Source organism: Cupressus sempervirens, chromosome 5 (assembly GCF_028749045.1).
Source record: "Cupressus sempervirens isolate cs-2001-9-10 chromosome 5, ASM2874904v1, whole genome shotgun sequence".
NCBI classification, from domain to species: Eukaryota; Viridiplantae; Streptophyta; class Pinopsida; order Cupressales; family Cupressaceae; genus Cupressus; species Cupressus sempervirens.
This window is the reverse complement of record NC_143122.1, coordinates 597,258,534-597,276,173: the sequence shown is the minus strand read 5'-3', so window position 1 is coordinate 597,276,173 and position 17,640 is coordinate 597,258,534. Positions and strand designations below refer to the sequence as shown.

At 36.5% G+C, this 17,640-nt stretch overlaps 1 protein-coding gene across 4 annotated transcripts in view; it reads right to left on the bottom strand.

Annotated features, from left to right (window-relative positions):
* The window catches only part of LOC149557336 (prolyl 4-hydroxylase 1-like), a 255,775-nt gene that overhangs the window by 99,988 nt on the left and 138,147 nt on the right, over positions 1–17,640 (bottom strand). For all 4 annotated transcript variants that reach the window (XM_089832008.1, XM_089832009.1, XM_089832010.1 and 1 more), the window contains one exon: positions 14,049–14,123. In XM_089832008.1, coding sequence (XP_089688134.1) covers positions 14,049–14,123 — 75 coding nt within the window. The remainder of the gene's footprint in view (positions 1–14,048; positions 14,124–17,640) is intronic.

Sequence of the window (17,640 nt, the reverse complement as noted above, 5' to 3'; positions counted from 1 at the left end):
AAAGAAAAATTGAAGAAAAAAAATATAAAAAATATAAAATATAAAATAAAATAAAAAAGGAAGCAGGCCGCGAGAGAGCCCGCGGGGAAGCTGAGTAGGCCACTGGCGGGCATCTCTCCGCGGGAGAGACCCCACGGGCACATGTCCGCAGGTAACTCTTCGCGGGAGAGTCCCGCGGGCACATGTCCGCGGGCAACTCTCCGCGAGAGAGTCCCGCGGGCTCATGTCCACGGGTAACTCTTCGCGGGAGATGGCCCGCGGGCACTTCTCCGTGGGAGTTTGCCCCGCAATCGACTACCTGCCGCCTGTCTTGTTCGCGGAAGCAACCCGCGGGGTTGTTTTAAAACCACGAAATTCACAGTTTCTTTCAGCACCACGGACCTTTGGTGTATTTCGATTTTCTTAGCCATCCATGATTAAATGGGCTTGGGGAAGGATCAACAACAGCAGGAGTTGCGAAAGTTCTTGGTAAGAATTCCTTCCCACGAAGAGGTGCTGGAGAAATCTGACGTGCAAAGTTCTTCCATCCACCTATATACGTATAAGCAGCAAAAGCTCAGGGTTTTGTGAGGAGTGGGAAAAATATGGCATATTTAGTTTGGGCGCTCTTGAGTTTAGTGGCAACACAGTAAAATTGCAGGAGCCAAGATGGAATCTGTGTAGGGAAGGAGAAGAATTTCTGTGGGCAAAGGGATTTGTGGTGGATTGTAGAGGAGCAGGAAAGAGGAAGCAGTAAAAATTTAAAAAAAAAAAACGATGACAGATTCAAGTTGTTCAGAATGAGTAGCAGATGATGTCACAAGGAAGGAGAAGCATCAGTGGTTGCCAGAAAGAGTGTAGAATCGGCAGAAAATGACAAAGATGGTGTGCTCCGTGCATTTCTGTGTGGGTTGCGAAGTGCTAATTTGGTCTTGGCGGCGAGGGGTGCTGCCCCTCGACCCCGCCCTGTACTACGACAAGGAGCGCATCTGGGGCAGCGCCCCAGGACCCCGCAGGCTCACTGTCCCTCGACCCCGCCGGGGGCGTTGCCCCCTGGACCCCCAATCGTGGCGGATATCAGTCGTGGGAGTCTGACCAGTTGAGAAGAGTTGAAGTTGCTGCAAGCATGGACTTTCTGTGTACGAGAGGCACTGGGAATAGCTGTTGGCCGAGAGGCTGTCTTGGTGGATGCGTAGAGAGCTCGGGAGGAGCTAATCATCCAGTTGAAGGCAGTGCAGCGACACTTAGCTCAGTGGACCCAGTGTTGGAAGCAGAGAAAGCAGCACGGGTGGCTATCAAGGTCAGCTTGAGGAGACAGTATTGTGTTAGCAGAGACTATAGATGTAATGAGATGAATGTGGAAGTGATGGGACAGAAGCAGATTTTTCTTGTTGTAGTCACTCTGATAATGTATTTTGTTTGTTAATTTGTTTCAAATATTTTGTAATTGTCATCCGGAGACGACTTTTCTTTTTGGGGGGGATGGTGTCAGCCGACTGGATGGTCCCGGCGGTGTTTTTGTAGCCGACGGAATGATTGTCGTCAGTGTTTTGTATTTTGTAGCTGACGGGTAAATAGTTTGTAGCGGACATAATGCTTGTGGCCGACGGACTCCTCCGGGAAGGTTCGGCGGATAGTATTTCAATCCCGTCTAGGATCATTGTAAATTATTATCATCTTCTATTACAAATCTTATGAAACGTAATGTATGTCTGGCATATGCGAATATAATTCTGCTATTCTGTTCCATTGTCTGTATGCGTTGATTTATTTACCCGTACGGTAAACACCACTATATGTAAACAAAATATTGCTATCCCAAATGTGAAATGGATTTGGTGGAAACAAAGCAATGTGTTGCCCACTCAATATCATCATGTCTCAATATGGCTTCCATCCTATGGGCTGAAATTATCCTAGGAGCCCTATCTATCATTGTTCTAAGAAAGACCTATTGAGCTCCCCTCATAAACTCAGTTTGTTTCAAGATATGATCAATAGTGCGTCTGCCAAGGATTGAAAAAACTGTAGACCCGAAATAGCTTTCATCCCTCTTAACTCAATCGCATAAAAAATTGCAATCAATATACAAGTCCCCAACTGCATACTCAATTGTAAAACTATCCTTGAGCAATTAAGTAGATCCCTACCAATAACTTTAACATCAAATTTTTTAATCGCTTCTACCTCCAACTTCATTTTTGCTACTATGTAGGCACTAATAAAATAATGTCTAGCTCTTCTATACACTAAACAAATTGTTTGTTGCCCTTTCACCACTCCCTTTAGGCGGATAAGATTGCCTACAGGTAACTCCTGAGAGGGTGGCAACTATAGGTTGCTGATTGGAAACCTATCCCTCAGCTGTCTCTACCTGGTGCTTCTCATGATTACCTTCCTCATCACTGTCATCAGATATGTTACCTTCCTTTCCATCATCTAAAACCACCTCAAGATAATGAGCCTTACCCTTTCCAAGGCACCTATCGTCCGCAGTCTAAGGTTCTTTGCATATGAAACATAATTTTTTCCTTTTTCGTTCATTTCTAGAGTCATAATCCAATTTAGGTGGAGTGGCTTTATTCTGATTTGGAAATTATTTATTAGTTTTTTATTCCTTGAAAGGGTTTTTAGGGGGTTGAGCTGCAGTTGATGAACTATCCAAATTGAGTGTCATCTTAATTGCATCTTGTATGGTACTAGGTTTCAAAACCGTCACAAACCCTTTCGATTTTTCATTCAACCCTTCTATGAACATCATTACCTTTCTATTTTCTGATATGTCTGGGACCATGATAGAAATCCTTTGAAAGTCATCAATATAAGTATCTCATGCACCACTTTCCTTCAGTTGGGCAAGCTCCCTATAGTAAACTTCTGAGTTTTTCCTGTCAAATCGAGTGATCAACTTGTTACTGAACTCTTCATATAAATTTATGTTTCCATGATCTGGGTAACAAGTCCATGATGCCACCAATCATGCACTGTCCCGTCTAGATCCATAATAGAGAATTTAATAGCCTCCATTTCAGACATGAGTTTTAGTGTAACTGTTAAGAATGTGTCCATCTTGTGTATCCAAGCTCTAGTTTTAGTTTTCTCCCTGTCATCAAATACAGGTAAAGTTAACTTGTTTGTGGCATATTTTAGATTCCTATTTGGGGCTCTAGGCCTTCTATTTTGCCTAGCTCTTGCCATTTCCCTTCCCTATCCCATATACTGAACAAAGCTCAAAAGTGTCTTCACATTATCTGGATATAAATCTCACTCAGCATGCATGGCCATAACATCATTTGGAATAGTTATCACTCCTGCATTCTCTACTTCTACCTCATCATTATTTTCAGCAAATATAAGCATCCATTGTCTATCTGTGGTATGTGTTGGTGCTCTAACACCTCGTGGAGACCTGACTGCACTTCCACTTTCACTATAATGACTTTGAGATGTTCTTGGCCATGTATTTGACGGATCGATTGCCTCTGTAAGTTGTTGTAGCATATCAGCAACATGGGTTTGTCCTTCTCTAACGGATCCCAAAGTTTCCTTGGCTTCTCTATCTGTTTCATCTTCCATATTTGCAGACATCTCTTTATTTGAGTGAATTTCCAAGATTTCAGAAATTGTTCTTCCTTACAATTTTACAGGAGGCCACAGAATTCTTCATTGTTTCCTGTTATACATCAATGCATTCAATGTCAATATTTTCACTAGTTAGCAGGTTTACAGCTTTGATACCACTGGAATATCTTCAAGTAGTTCTGAAACTATAAGTTTTCCTTTGTAACTAAAACAATGCTTTAGTTCTAATGATTGTAAAAAGATCAATACCTGTTATATTCCCCCTTTTTGTATGACAATGCAAATTCCATACAAATCCCTTTAGTTGCATTCTAAGCATCAATTGAAATGACAATACTAGTTGTTCATAGAACATAATCAAACTACTAGCTAAACAATCCAGGACTGCTTTTTAGAATGTGAGAGTTTGCAGAACACAAGAAATTATATTGATAGATTCTGAATAAGTATGTAGAGACAACTTCGTTGTTTGGTGGAAGCTACAGAGGAGCCCACGTCTTCAGGAAAACACAGTCACCCTTCAAACTAGGATCAACAACCATTGGTGTGAGAAAAGAGGAAAAGAAGTTCGTGGGAGACAAGTGGGCAATGGAAAAGGGCAACAACATCATGGAACCCACTGCATAGAAAGTCCAGAGCCCACGTTCGATAGCTAGACACGTATGTATAGTACAGCTTAGTTAGGAGTAAAGGTGGTGCTAGGTATATTTAGTTATATTTAGGAATATTTAAATGTAAAGAACATTTTGTAATGGTATTATTAGTAGTACATAGTAAGAGTATTATTATTAACTTAGTTTATGTAATTTATATGTAAGAACTCTAAAGATTATAAGGAGGAATTCTAATAATTAGAAATTTTTATTTTGTAATAAGAAATTTGATCATAGAAATAAATATATTTAGATTGGATTATTAAGATCGAGAATTATAAGGAATGATGGTTGGTTTTGATATGAGAATTGTAGTGGGTTTAATAGGCAAACCCAGTAGACCTTGATGATACTCTCTTCAATAAGATGGCTAACTAATCAAAGGTTGTCGTATGGAGCACAGAGGGTCTTCACAGAGGATTATGAAGCCCTACTTGAAAGGTAGTTTCAAGAAAGAAGGGTGAATAATTGAGGACCATTCCTTAGGATATAGGTGATCCCCACAAAGAGTTGGGAAGCCTAATTGAAGGAATATTTAAGGATGAGTAGAAATAATGGCACATCAATCACTAGAATTGAATTTAATAGTCTATTGTTATTAATAATTTCTATAGGAAAAATTGTCCCAAGGAGTGGGGACATTACAATGATGTCCCCAAATCTAAACAAATAAATAAGAAAGGAGAAGAGATCTAAGTCTCATTGCTAGTTGTATACATAATTTAAAAAGTTCTATTTTCCATGACCTTATAATAAGGCATGATTAGTATTGAAAGTTCATAGGTGGTTCAAAGTATAGTTTTAAAAAAAGACATAATTTTGTCACACGTGCAAAATATTGGGGAACCCAGCCCTTGCTGAGATAAACGCTTGAAATAATGCAAGTGAAATCAACTAAAAAAATGCTACAATTTTTCCAAGATATATCGTGCATGAATCAAAGGTCGGATGAAAAATCATTGAAAAGTCGTCATTTAGGTTTAGCATGCCAATGACAAATTGGAGTTTGAGACTTTAAAGTTATGTTTTTTTTTTTTAAATTCTCACTGAGCGTTCTGTTATCTATCGGCGATGTACAACTTCTTTGCATCTGGCAAAGACTCCCTTGCATTTGGTGAGCTAAGGGGATGGGTTCCCTCATCCTTTTGGAGAGACACCGTTTCCAACAAAACACCAAGTCCAAATTATCTCTTCTGGATTCTTTGGCCAGACTGACAATTCTATACGGCTTGGCGATTTGGGGGCCTCCTCTCCTTGACTCAAATTGGGCCTCGATTGAGCGGGTCCAAACCCTTCTCCTTCGCCAAGTCATCCAATGTGCCAATATACACCGCACAATATTATTTTGGCCAAGTTTGGGGCTCATCCTTTCAGACTTAGCACCATCTTTCATTTGATCTAGTTCATTCACAAATAATCTTACCTCGCTTACTACTCCCTAGTTGATATTGCCAAATATGTTACGGTGACCAAAGCCCATTGCTGATATACCCAAGCCACTACTTTATTGAGCTCGATCAGGATTGACATCGATCGTCTCTCGCCCTACCAATTCTCTTTAGATGCCCCCACCCATCTCCTCCCCTCGTAGCAGGAGTTGAATGGGCATGTCAAATAGACATACATAGACAATACATCAGCACAACTTGGACTAACCCCCCAAGAGGTTTGTACCCACGGATGGCCTTTTACTCAGCATCTTTTGGAGATCTAGGGCAGGGTTATTGTGCATCCCATTTATTTGAGCCATCAATGGTGTCATGCCCTCCACATCTCTTTGGGTTCTTTCAAAGTCGGCTCTCACCGGCTTTGATGTTAGACGGATCACCACTTTGATAGAGATGATCGAGTCTAACATCTTTGCACTTTATCTGAGACTAAGACTAAGATCCATTTCATCTTCAAGTGTCTCATATACTACAAGATCAAAGACAGGTTCCATTGTTTATTCAAAGATTGCAGATCCCTTGCGGCCTTTTTCAGCTATTGGGACCAGCGGTGCGTAGCACTCTATCTCCAAGAGGCTTCTCAACTCCATGACCACACCCTTCAGCTCATGTTTTCCTAGAGCTAGGCCTCAAATCAGTTCATCACTGCCTTTTTCCCGCCCATGTCCTTCTCCGGGGACATGAAGTGACCACTCACCACCGGTCTTCAAGCACACTAGATCTGTTAGATCTTGTCATGAATTCACCAAGCAGCAGCACCATACCTCTAGCATTACTCGAAGACAGCCCCGAACTCTTGTTCATCTGGGGGAGTATCCTTCGATACTAGATCATTTTATATTAAGAAAGGATAGTTATTCCTTCTCTCATCCGTTGTTTTTGTTATTTTCTTTTATTGTTCTCTCTTTCTCGAACACCGTTTGGTGCTCCTGCTTGGTTTATTTCCCTCTATTGTAATCTTCCTATCCCTTAGACCCTTTCTTGGTCTCTTGTTGGACATTAATATCATTATCTTATCTATCTGCAATGACTTGTTTTGGTTTTCTGCAACAACTTCTTCTACAGACTTGATAGGGCAGATAGCAAAGTATTTGGGTATTTGGCTGCAAGTCGACACTTACAGCTGATGTTCAAAATTTAAAATTTTATTTTGCAAATATTTTTATGAATTTTAATGTTTATAATTTGGTAACTGGTTCAAAAAATGTTTAAGACTTCATTTATTTTGTGTAATATTAAATGTAAAAACTAAAATATATTAAATAATTTATTATTTTGTTTTGATAAACAATCTAAAATTAAAAATACAATAAATTATTAAGTAGACTGTATTTTAATATTCATTATTTAAAATTCATTGTATTGTTGTTTGTTTGCAATTTATGTAATTGTATTATTATTTATTCTACAAATTTGGTGTGTGCATTTTATAGAATATTTTAAGAAATTGTATATTTTTCAATGTTCAATAAAAGTTCAGATTTATTGTCGATTTTTTAACTGAGGCTTTGTCAATTCCGAGATTTTCAAAAAATTTGGGTCAGTCGAGATATTGTCGAAACAGAATTTTTAGAATATGGTTAAAAGCATAGTTGGAAAACTCGGACTCAACAACAACTCACCAAGACCCAACAAAACACTTCGTGTAAAACTCTGCCAGTTTTTGGAAAGAACTCACAACAAAAATTGGGAACTTTAAAAACAATTTAAATTTAATTAAGAAAACCTTATTTTTGCAAAATTCAATGAGAATATGCATCCAATGAGTTAATTAATGAGAACACAAAAGAATCGGGTTGAGTCTAGATATATTAAACACAAAGTGATTACAAAATTGCATTCTCATGAGGAATGTTGATGGCTTGAAGCAAAATATTAAACAGTTTTGTAGAACTAAAAATAATTACATCATTGCAAATTTACGATTACATCTTCCTCTTCCAACTCTAATAGAAAATGATGGAGGGGTAGAACTAGAGGCCCATCCAATCCTAGTAGCCTACAATGGGCGTGATTGTGCCTCCTCACTAAGTATCTCTGATGATGTGTGTGGCTCGTCCTCTACCCAAGATGCGGCTGTTCCTGGCACTAGATATGACTCCTAATCTGACTTCATCCTCCTCTTCCTCCTCCTCAATGTCATGTAGTATGAAACCCAATCCACCCCCTTCCTCCTCCATAACCTTCATCCCCAAATCAATGTTGTCCTTTTCTATAAACAATGGAGGCTACTCTATGTTGTACAATCACTATAAAAATCTATATCATCTAAATCAAGTGGGACCAGCAACTGCTTCTTGTGCCTTCCTTATGCACAACCGAAGTTATGTTGCACATAAACAAGGTCATTGAGGCATTTTTAGGCTAACTCATTTCTCTTCTTCGAGTGGATGACCTCAAAACACCTAACAAGGGCTTGGAAGCCTCCTTTCTTCCCTCACTGCCAAACACAATTGCTGTAAACAAAAAATGAACAATCCCTACTTTTTACTAAGGTCTCCTATATCTTGGAGAACTGGTAATTGATTAAATGGCCACATGGGCTAACATGGAGCATAGCAAGAGACTCTTTAGCTGTTTTTGGAGTTTAGAGTGAGGTTCCTATTTTTATAAGTAACTGTTAGTTAGCCTACAAGGTTTAGTAAGCATCAGAGATCAGAGTGTTTCAAACAGAATTCAAATTTGAGCCCCAAATTGCATTAAATGAATAAATAAGGAAATATTTTAATATTTTCAAAGCTGTGGATATAAATAAATAAATATTAAAGTGATATTATAATCGCTTTGTAATAAAATAACTTATAATAAGTTGGGCCCCTTTTCCTAGGTGGTTTGAGGCATAAAATGTTGTAATAAAAAGGGGAGAACATAATAATGATAAAATAAATTCCTAAGGGGTCAATTTAATGGAAACCCTTAAAGTGACAACCTACGGTTTTGAGCCTTTTAAAAAGGCATATGGAGGTCACTTTACACATTGTATCATTCATTTCCTAACTTGCAAATTTGGCGCTTGTACCCCATTGTTTCTAGGCACAAAACGTACTAGATTCAGACACCATTTAAATAGCTTTCTGATTCACACCTGATTCGTTTTTCTCTCCCGTGAAACGTTTTTATTAATTTGCCGCCAAATCTAGTCGAATCCAACTTCTACCAAAAATTCCTAAGACGAATCTGAGAGAGTTTTCACGGTTTTAGGAATGATTTTTACATTTTGTGGATGATGTGATTTGAGAAATTTTTTCCATTTTGTTTGTCATGAAAAACAAGAAACCTTCTATTTCATACACACAACTTGCAAGAATCAGGAGGAAAATTCTTCTTGTTCGGCACAACTCTTCAAGCATTTCTAGATGTTTCCATTTTTCGTTTCAACACAAGGTCAACAATCACCAATGGCATTGGTTGACACTTCTGCAGAGAACAATCGGAGGAAAATACTGAAAGCAAGAGGAAGAACAACCATTATAGGCTAGAGATTAGATAACCTTATTTCTATAGATTATTTTTGGAGACCATTGACTGAGACATGAAAATTTTCCAGATTTGCATTTGCGTTTCCATCCCTAAATATATCAATTAGACTATAGTTTCTTGTATAGTTTCTAATGTCCATTTATTATTATTAATGTTTATTAATTTGAAAATTGTAGATTATTTATTTATTAATTTGAAAATTTCAGATTATTTCTTTATTAATTTGTTTGTTAAATTTTACTTTATTTATTAATATAATATTTAATTTTACATCTTGATTTTTTTACCAAATGAAATATAAACATTGATTCATATTATTTCTATTTGGAATTGTACAAACATTTATTGTATGTTTAATAGTTTAATGGTTCGACTTAGTATTAATGTATTTTAAAACTCCATGTTTTCTTTCATATTGGAAAAATTAACTTAAAAATATTCATATTGTTAAATTACTTAAAAAATTATGAAATTAATTTATATTCATATATTAGAATTTAACAATGTTAAATTTATAATATGCAGAGATATAAACTAATTCTAATATTTAGTTCAAAAATATAAATTAAATTAGTATATTATATATAATTGTATTAATCAAATAATAAAAATATTAAATTATCAATGATAGAAGTATTAAATAAATAATAATATAAATTTGCTATTAAAATATAACTTGTCGATTTATATTTATAAATTATTATTTTTTTATAGTTGATCAAGTATTTGATCTTTATTATTTAATAATTGATAATTGAATTTGTTGTTAATAGAGCCATGGCAACTAATGTTAGCTCTCCCACCTCCAAAACCGATCCAAATTCACCTTTATGGAAATATCTTCAAATGATAGAACAAGTCAAAGGGGGTGGAACATTTGTTTGGATATGCAATTTTTGTAATGTGAGGCACAAAAGTTCATATAGTCGTGTGAAAGCCCATCTTTGTACAATTCCTAGCAGGGTATCAAAGCATGTCCAGGAGAGGATGGTAATGGATTACCACCTCAACAAATAGCAAGCTATATTAAAGAGAAAGAGGAAGCAAATGCAAGAGCTTGACGTGGCACTAACCATCCTTTAAAGAAAGGGAAGAGATCAAGTAAGCCTCCTCCATCTCATAGTGACTTTCCAAATGCTATAGTAGAGAGCCACCCATTTTTGGGTAGAACTGAAGAACTTATTATTGTGAAGAGAAAAAAGAGGCCTTTGGAGAATGCATTTAAGAACAATGCTAGGGAGATTGCAAATCAAAGTGTTGCAAGATATTTATATGCAAATGGTTTGTCTTTTAATGTTGTGCAACCACCATATTGGCAAGATATTTTGAGGAAAGTAAATGAGGCTCCTAAAGGTACATGTGGCCAGGATATCAGGTGTGTAGTACCCTACTAGCGAAGGAGGTAAAAAGCATAGACACTGCATTGGCTCCTATTAGGAATTCATGGAAACAAACAAGGTTGTCAATTATTTATGATGGGTGGAAGGATGCCAAAAATCATCCATTAATCAACGTGATTATAGTGTGCCCTAAAAGGCAATGTTTCTTAAAGCTATGGATTGTGAAAGGCAGGTGAAGGATGCACAATTTATTGCTAAAATCCTTGTACAATGTATTCAGGATGTGGGCCCTCAAAATGTTGTCCAAGTAATAACAGACAATGCACAGAACTGTAAAGTTGCAAGCATGTTGACTGAGACACAGTTGGAACACATATTTTGGACACCTTGTGCAGTGCACTATCTCAATCTTATGCTACAAAAGTTGGGTAGGAAAATTAATTGGATCAAAGAAATCTATGCAAAAGCTGAAGAGATCCAAATGTTCATGACAAACCATCACCATGTCACAGGCCATTTTCAAATCATGTTTGCAGAAGGTAATTGAAATACTTTAGTTCTTAGCTTTTAAATTTTGTCTTTCACTTTAATAATTATGAATTTAGTTTTAAAACTTGAGCACATCTTTGTATTTCAAATTTTATTTTTAATTTTTTTGAATAGGTTGCCAAGACTCGATTTGCATCCAACACAATTGTGTTGAGGAGACTTATGAAGGTGCGAGAGTCACTTGCCAGTATGGTTATTAGTCAAAGCTGGTCACTATGGAGGCAATCTAGTACTGAAAGGGCTACAAATGTAAAACGAATGATCTTGGATGACACTTGGTGGGAATGAGTAGAATATCTTCTTAGTTTCACTGAGCCCATCATGAGTATGATCCATTATACCGACATGGATCATCCATGTTTGGGAGAGTTATATAATGGAATTCACTCAATGCTTGAGAAAATGAAACATGTCATCAATGAAAAGGAGCAAGATCCTGAAGAAACTTTCTTCAAAGAGGTGTAGACAATTTGTGTTGAGCGTTGGAATAAAATGACCATCCCACTTCATCTTCTTGCATTTGCATTAACTACTGAATTTTATAGTGATGAAATTCTTGCTATGCCATCAAAGGTACCACCATACAAAGATGTAGAAGTTCGTGAAGGATGCTAGAAAGCACTTACAAAACTCTTCCCCAATCATGAAATGGAGAATATGGTTAGTAGTGAGTTTTCTGATTTCGTAGCTTCCAATAGTCAAAGTGCTTCTACTCTCTGTTACAAGTATACGAAGAATGCTCCACACCTCCAAACTCTTGCAATCAAACTTTTATCACAAGTAAGTTTTACCATTTTTTTTGCACTCTCTAAATCTATAAATTATATTGTTTACTATTTATAAAAATAACAAAAAATATTAACTTCAAAATTTGAATGACATTTTTTATGCCCCTCGCTTTATTTCAATAGGTTGCTACTTCCTCCTCATCTGAGTGAAATTTGAGTACATAATCCTTTATTCACTTAGTGAAACACAATCGATTGGCTGCAAGTAAGGCAAAAGACCTAGTTTATGTGCATTCCAACTTGCGTCTTCTTACTCATAGTCAGAATGAGTACAAGGAAGGGGCATAAAATTTTGGGATGTAGATCCAGAGTGAACTGATTTGGATTTTTCAGCTGCCACACAATCTTTACTGGATGTGCAGTTGGGTAGCCACCGTCTTCCTAATGCAAGTAGCAGTGGGGTTGCATTTGATTCTAATCTCCTTACATCATCTAATGTCACTGATGATGTTGATGTTGATGATCTTATATGATGCCTATATCATTGATGCATAATTAGTAATTACTAAGTGTGTTATTTTAATGTTGAACGAATGAACAATGAATTGAATAAGCTATCATAAATTCAAGTTTTGACAAATTGATAGCAAACTGGTATTATTGTATTTTGGATTTTTAATATTAATGGCAGTTCCGATTTTGTTTAGCATGTATGATCTGTGGTATTCAAAATTTAAATCTTGTTTTTACTTTAAGGCCTGCAAATATTTATATAGTTATAATTTTGAATGTTTTCCTGTATGGAAGTACCCAATCTTCCCCCAAAAAATTGTCATACCAGCATATCGTACCAATGTTCCCGTACCCGTACCAGCAACATAGGTGTTGGAGAAATTGCAGCTCTAGGATCAGATAAGAAGCATATAGGTGTTGGAGAAAAGAAGCTCCTCGATTCCAAGCAAGCTTGGACAAAACCCCAAGAAATATTGCAGAAGAATTCACCCAGAATTCCTGTTTGGCCTTCAAAATTCAGTCTTTATCAGCATTTACAAGCTTGCAACAGAAAGAGGACCAGTTAGTGCAGGTAACTGAAGGCAGAAATTATCCTTTTCAAGACCCACGTGGCTTCCCTAGGCAGGCCGTACAAATTCTAGAGTTGCTAGAGAGGCAAATAAATAATACAACAGTATTTAGTGTTTGAATAAATATGGAAATACATTGCTAGGCATAACAATCAGCAAACAAGTGGGTTAAATGGATTTCTACAAGCATGTGTGAAAGATATCAGCAATCTAGTGAAATAACTAGTCAAAATCCAGATATCTTGCCTGCCATCTTTTTGGGATTTGTTTCAGATCTACCTATTTCAGCAATAAAGGTTGAAGATAATTATAGTTGATAAGAATAAGTTACAGTGGAGCAGTTATTACCCTCTAGAAGCTCCTATATTGCATTACTCATCCACTTAGTCAATAAAAAGTACACCTTCAGGTCAACACTGGACTCCTGGTATGCCAATTTTGACTCTGGACGTTATCATGATATTGGTGTTTGCTGCAATAAAAATCAGAATCTTGATTTCCTAATGAGTCTATGATTTTATAGTAGAACATTCCAAAAGGTGTCATTTTATTTTCCATTTCAAGCATTGCATTCCTGTTTGGCATCAAAAAACAACAAAGTACAAAAAGCCCATTGCATAAGCTGGCCAAAGACAGATTTGCAAACAAAACTCAGTATTTTCAACAAACATCTCTAGTCGGCATCTTTCACTATCAAAGAAATAGATGTCCTGACTACAACCAACAACAAATAATGTACCAGGTTGGTTTACCAACTACCAACCACACTAGTCAGAAACTTCTCTCTACCATAGCAAAATATAGCACTGTTTATTTAGCTGAACATAACTACTCTTTTGTCAGCTATAAAATGTAGACTACTCAGCAGGAACATCAAGCTAAGAAATTCTAACTTTCAAGTACAATCCAGCACTTGTTTGGCCTATTACTGAACAAAAGAAAACTCATTAAGAAGCAAAATGTTTTGTTGCTGTTTTCTATTGATCTTATAGTTGTTTCTGTTCTTGAATTGTCAACGTTAAAGATATTTGCAATTTCCAATTTTATGGGAGAAAAATATTGAATATGGTCATAATCATAAACTATTAGGATCTTTTCTTGATATTTCAGGCTAAATGAAATTCTAAGTACATTGAGAAGCAAATAAGACCAAGACAATTCCTTCTACAAAATAAAACATAATGATTATATATTATAATATACATGCCTTGCCTGTTTTACTATCCCACACAGTGGAAAAATTTAGCCTAGGTCGAGCAATTGCAATCAGATAATCACACTCCTGTAAAAGGAAAACACAATATCAAAATGAAGTGCAATCATTAGACTTGTAAGTGAGAGATAGACTTTATACTCTTAATTAGAATTAAAGCTATTTTTCATACCTTATTTCTGAGAATAATAAGAAACTAAAATTCCTTTGGATTCCAAAAGCAAAAGCAATACAAACTCATAGTAAACATTTGGAAGTAGAGCACAAGAAAATTTAGAAATTCAAATAAATAGCAGCCATAAGCATGGAAAACACAGTATATAACAAGGCCATATATAACCCATCAAGTTTTCAGATCGGCACAACAGCTCAGACAGGGAGAAAAAATCCCATATTCCGGTGAAAAGACTGCTGAGCAATCTAAGCAGTGATAACTTCTGCCAAAGATGGAAGCTGTGAAATGTTTCCTTGTATTTTAAATGATTCCTCAATAAAATTGAGATTTTGGACTTCCACAATTTTCCAGGATAAAATGCATATACATCTTTTCTCTAATATGCAACAATTATCAAAACAATTTCATTTGCAATCACAAGTCATAAAATATTGGACAAAATTATTTACCCTCACAAAGAGATCCAAAAGAAGACGTCTACATGCTTTGCTCAAAGCAATAGCTCCCACAAATTATTTTCTCAAGAAATCTTCTCCCAATGGCTTTGCTTAGTTTTTTAGGACCCTCAGATTCCTTTGTTCTAATCTGTTTAATTCCTATGTTTTCCAGTTTTGAATAACTTTGGTCTGTTGTATTTAGTAAGGCTGATGGTGTGTGATGCCAGGGGCAAATGGTGGATTGGCCAAAGTTATAGACACCTCTTTTTTTGCAAATAAAACTACAAACTACACACACTTGCAGCGCTGAATCTGATTCCGTGCACATCTTACAAGTCCAACTCAGACCATTACAATTCCCTTCTTATTCGTAGGTGATAAATTTATCTTAATTGGTAGGGCTCGCTCTTTTTTGCACCCCTTATTTTTACGTGTGGGATGAAGGGTCATTGAGCAGAAAATAAAATGTCATTTAATTTATTTCTAAACAGCAATACCTATTCAGTAGAGATTTTTTTGGTTTCCTAATCCATGTTACCCATTAATCTGTGATTTCATTAAAGCAAAGTTGCATAGACATGGATACAGATAGAGTATCGGACAAGGATGCTGCCATTTTTTAACACCCTCAATATGTATACGGCTGGATACAACATTAATAATAGACACACACACACATACATACTTAAAACAATTTTCACTACTTCAAAAGCAATATAGACACAAATAATTATGAAGTTAATTTTGCACTTTACAATATGCAAAAAAAAAAAAAAGAGTTGCATAGGAAGACGAACCAAAAAAATGCATTACTGAATTAGAAAAAACATTTCAATTGTCTTTCTCAATTGGTGTAGGTTTTGTTTATACCAATAAAAAATTTTAAATGCATTAATGAAGATTCTTTTAATTAAATTTGGGAAGATTTATGTCAATTTTATAAAAATCAAATCACATACTATTTGGCACAATTGGAGAATTAAGTTTTTAGGGGCACGCATGGGTACAATATTTGACTTGTATCTGAGTTCTACTGGATACAAGGATGTGTGTGCCCAAGGAGGGGCAAAGTAGTTTACAAGTATATGCATTAAAGCACAAATTTGACTTCTTGATAAGACAAGCATTGGAAACTAGAAGATTTCACTCTCTAATTTCTAGATGTCCAAGAGGGTTTCTATTATGTCCCTAACCCTATAATGTGTATTGTGTTATGGGTAATCGTCTTGTGGCTACCTTAACTCTTAAAAAATACACAATAATTATCAGATAGGATTATCGAGTATGGATCACATCTTCACTCTCCAAAGTATTACGGAGGAGGAACATCATTACTCCTTGAAGGTATATTGTTGCTTTGTGAACTTGTGGACTTGGGGAAAGCCTTTGACTTTGTCCCTAGGATGGCTCTCTTTCAATTGCTTCAAGATTATGGTATCTATAAGCTTCTTCTAGCGGTCATCATGAGATTCCTATGAGACAGTTGTGAATCATCTCCAAATCAAGGTTAGGCAAGGTTGCACCTTGTCGCCTACCCTTTTTGGCATCTAAATTGATGAACTTGAGAAGTATCTTAAGAGCACACTCTCCCCACAAATGGTTGTCTTCTTCACCAAGATATGATTTCTATCCTTGTCTTTCTAGATGATGTTCTCTTAGCTTCTACTCTGAAGGGTTTATAGGGACAGCTTGACAATTTTGCATCCTTTTGCAAATAACAACGTTTGAAAGTGAATTTGGGGAAAATCAAAGTAATGGCCTTCAATGCTCTTACGACTTCTCACCTTTATTTCTTCTTCAAGGGCTTGGAGGTGGATCTCATCCTCTTATACACATCTGGAGGTCAATTTTTCAAGGTCTTACTTTACCATGAGACCAGCCCTTCAACCATAGACCAAACACGGTTATAACTTATGGTTCATTAGCCTTCCTCAAATGACCATGCTTCCATCACTATTTTCAGGGAACACATTGTCCAAGATAACACTTTTGGGCACACTTATCAAACCTATTGTCCTGTATGGCTCTACTGTGGGGGGTTATATATGGCGAACTTTAGAAACTAGAAGATTTTCACTCTCCACTTTTGAAATATGCAAGAGGATTTATACCATACCCCTAACCCTATAATGTGTATTGTTTTGAGTAGTCAGCCTATGGCTACCTTAACTCTTAAAAAAATACATAATTATTATCAGACAAGACTATCAAAGTATAGATCACATCTTCACTCTCTAGAGTATTCTAGATGAGGTATGCCGTTGCTACTCAAAGGTGTATTGTTGCTTTGTGGCCTTCAACGAACTTTGTCCCTAGGATGGTTCTCTTTTAGTAGCTTTAGGATTTTAGTATCTCTAAGATTATTGTAGCGGTCATAATGAGACCTTATGAGACAAGTGTGGGTCATCTCAAGACCCCTTAAAGGTTTTCAAATTTTATTAGGAAGACTATCAAGGTTAAGCAAGGTTTTTCCATAATGCCTACCCTCTTTGGCATCTACATTAACGAAATCGGGAGGTATCTTCAGGACATCAATATCCTCAGGGATGGTTCTCTTCTTCACCAAGTTAAAATTCCTATTCTTCTCTTCGTGAATGATGTTCTCTTAGCTTCTACTCCAAAGGGTTTACAACACAACTTGATAGTCTCACATCCTTTTGCGAGTTACAACATTTGACAGTCAACTTCGGGAAACCAAGGTGATGGTCTTCAATGCTCTTAAGATTTCTCACCGCCATTTCTTCTTCAAGGGCTTGGAGGTGGATATCTTGTCCTCCTATACATATGTAGAGGTTATGTTTTCGGGGCCCCACCTTACCATGAGATTCACCTTCCGACAAGGGATCAAAAAGGGTTATAACTTATGGTTCATTAGCACGCCTCAATAGACGGTGCTTTTGTCACCATTTTTAGAACACTATCCAAGATGACACTAATGGATACACTTATCAAACATATTGTTCTCTATGACTCT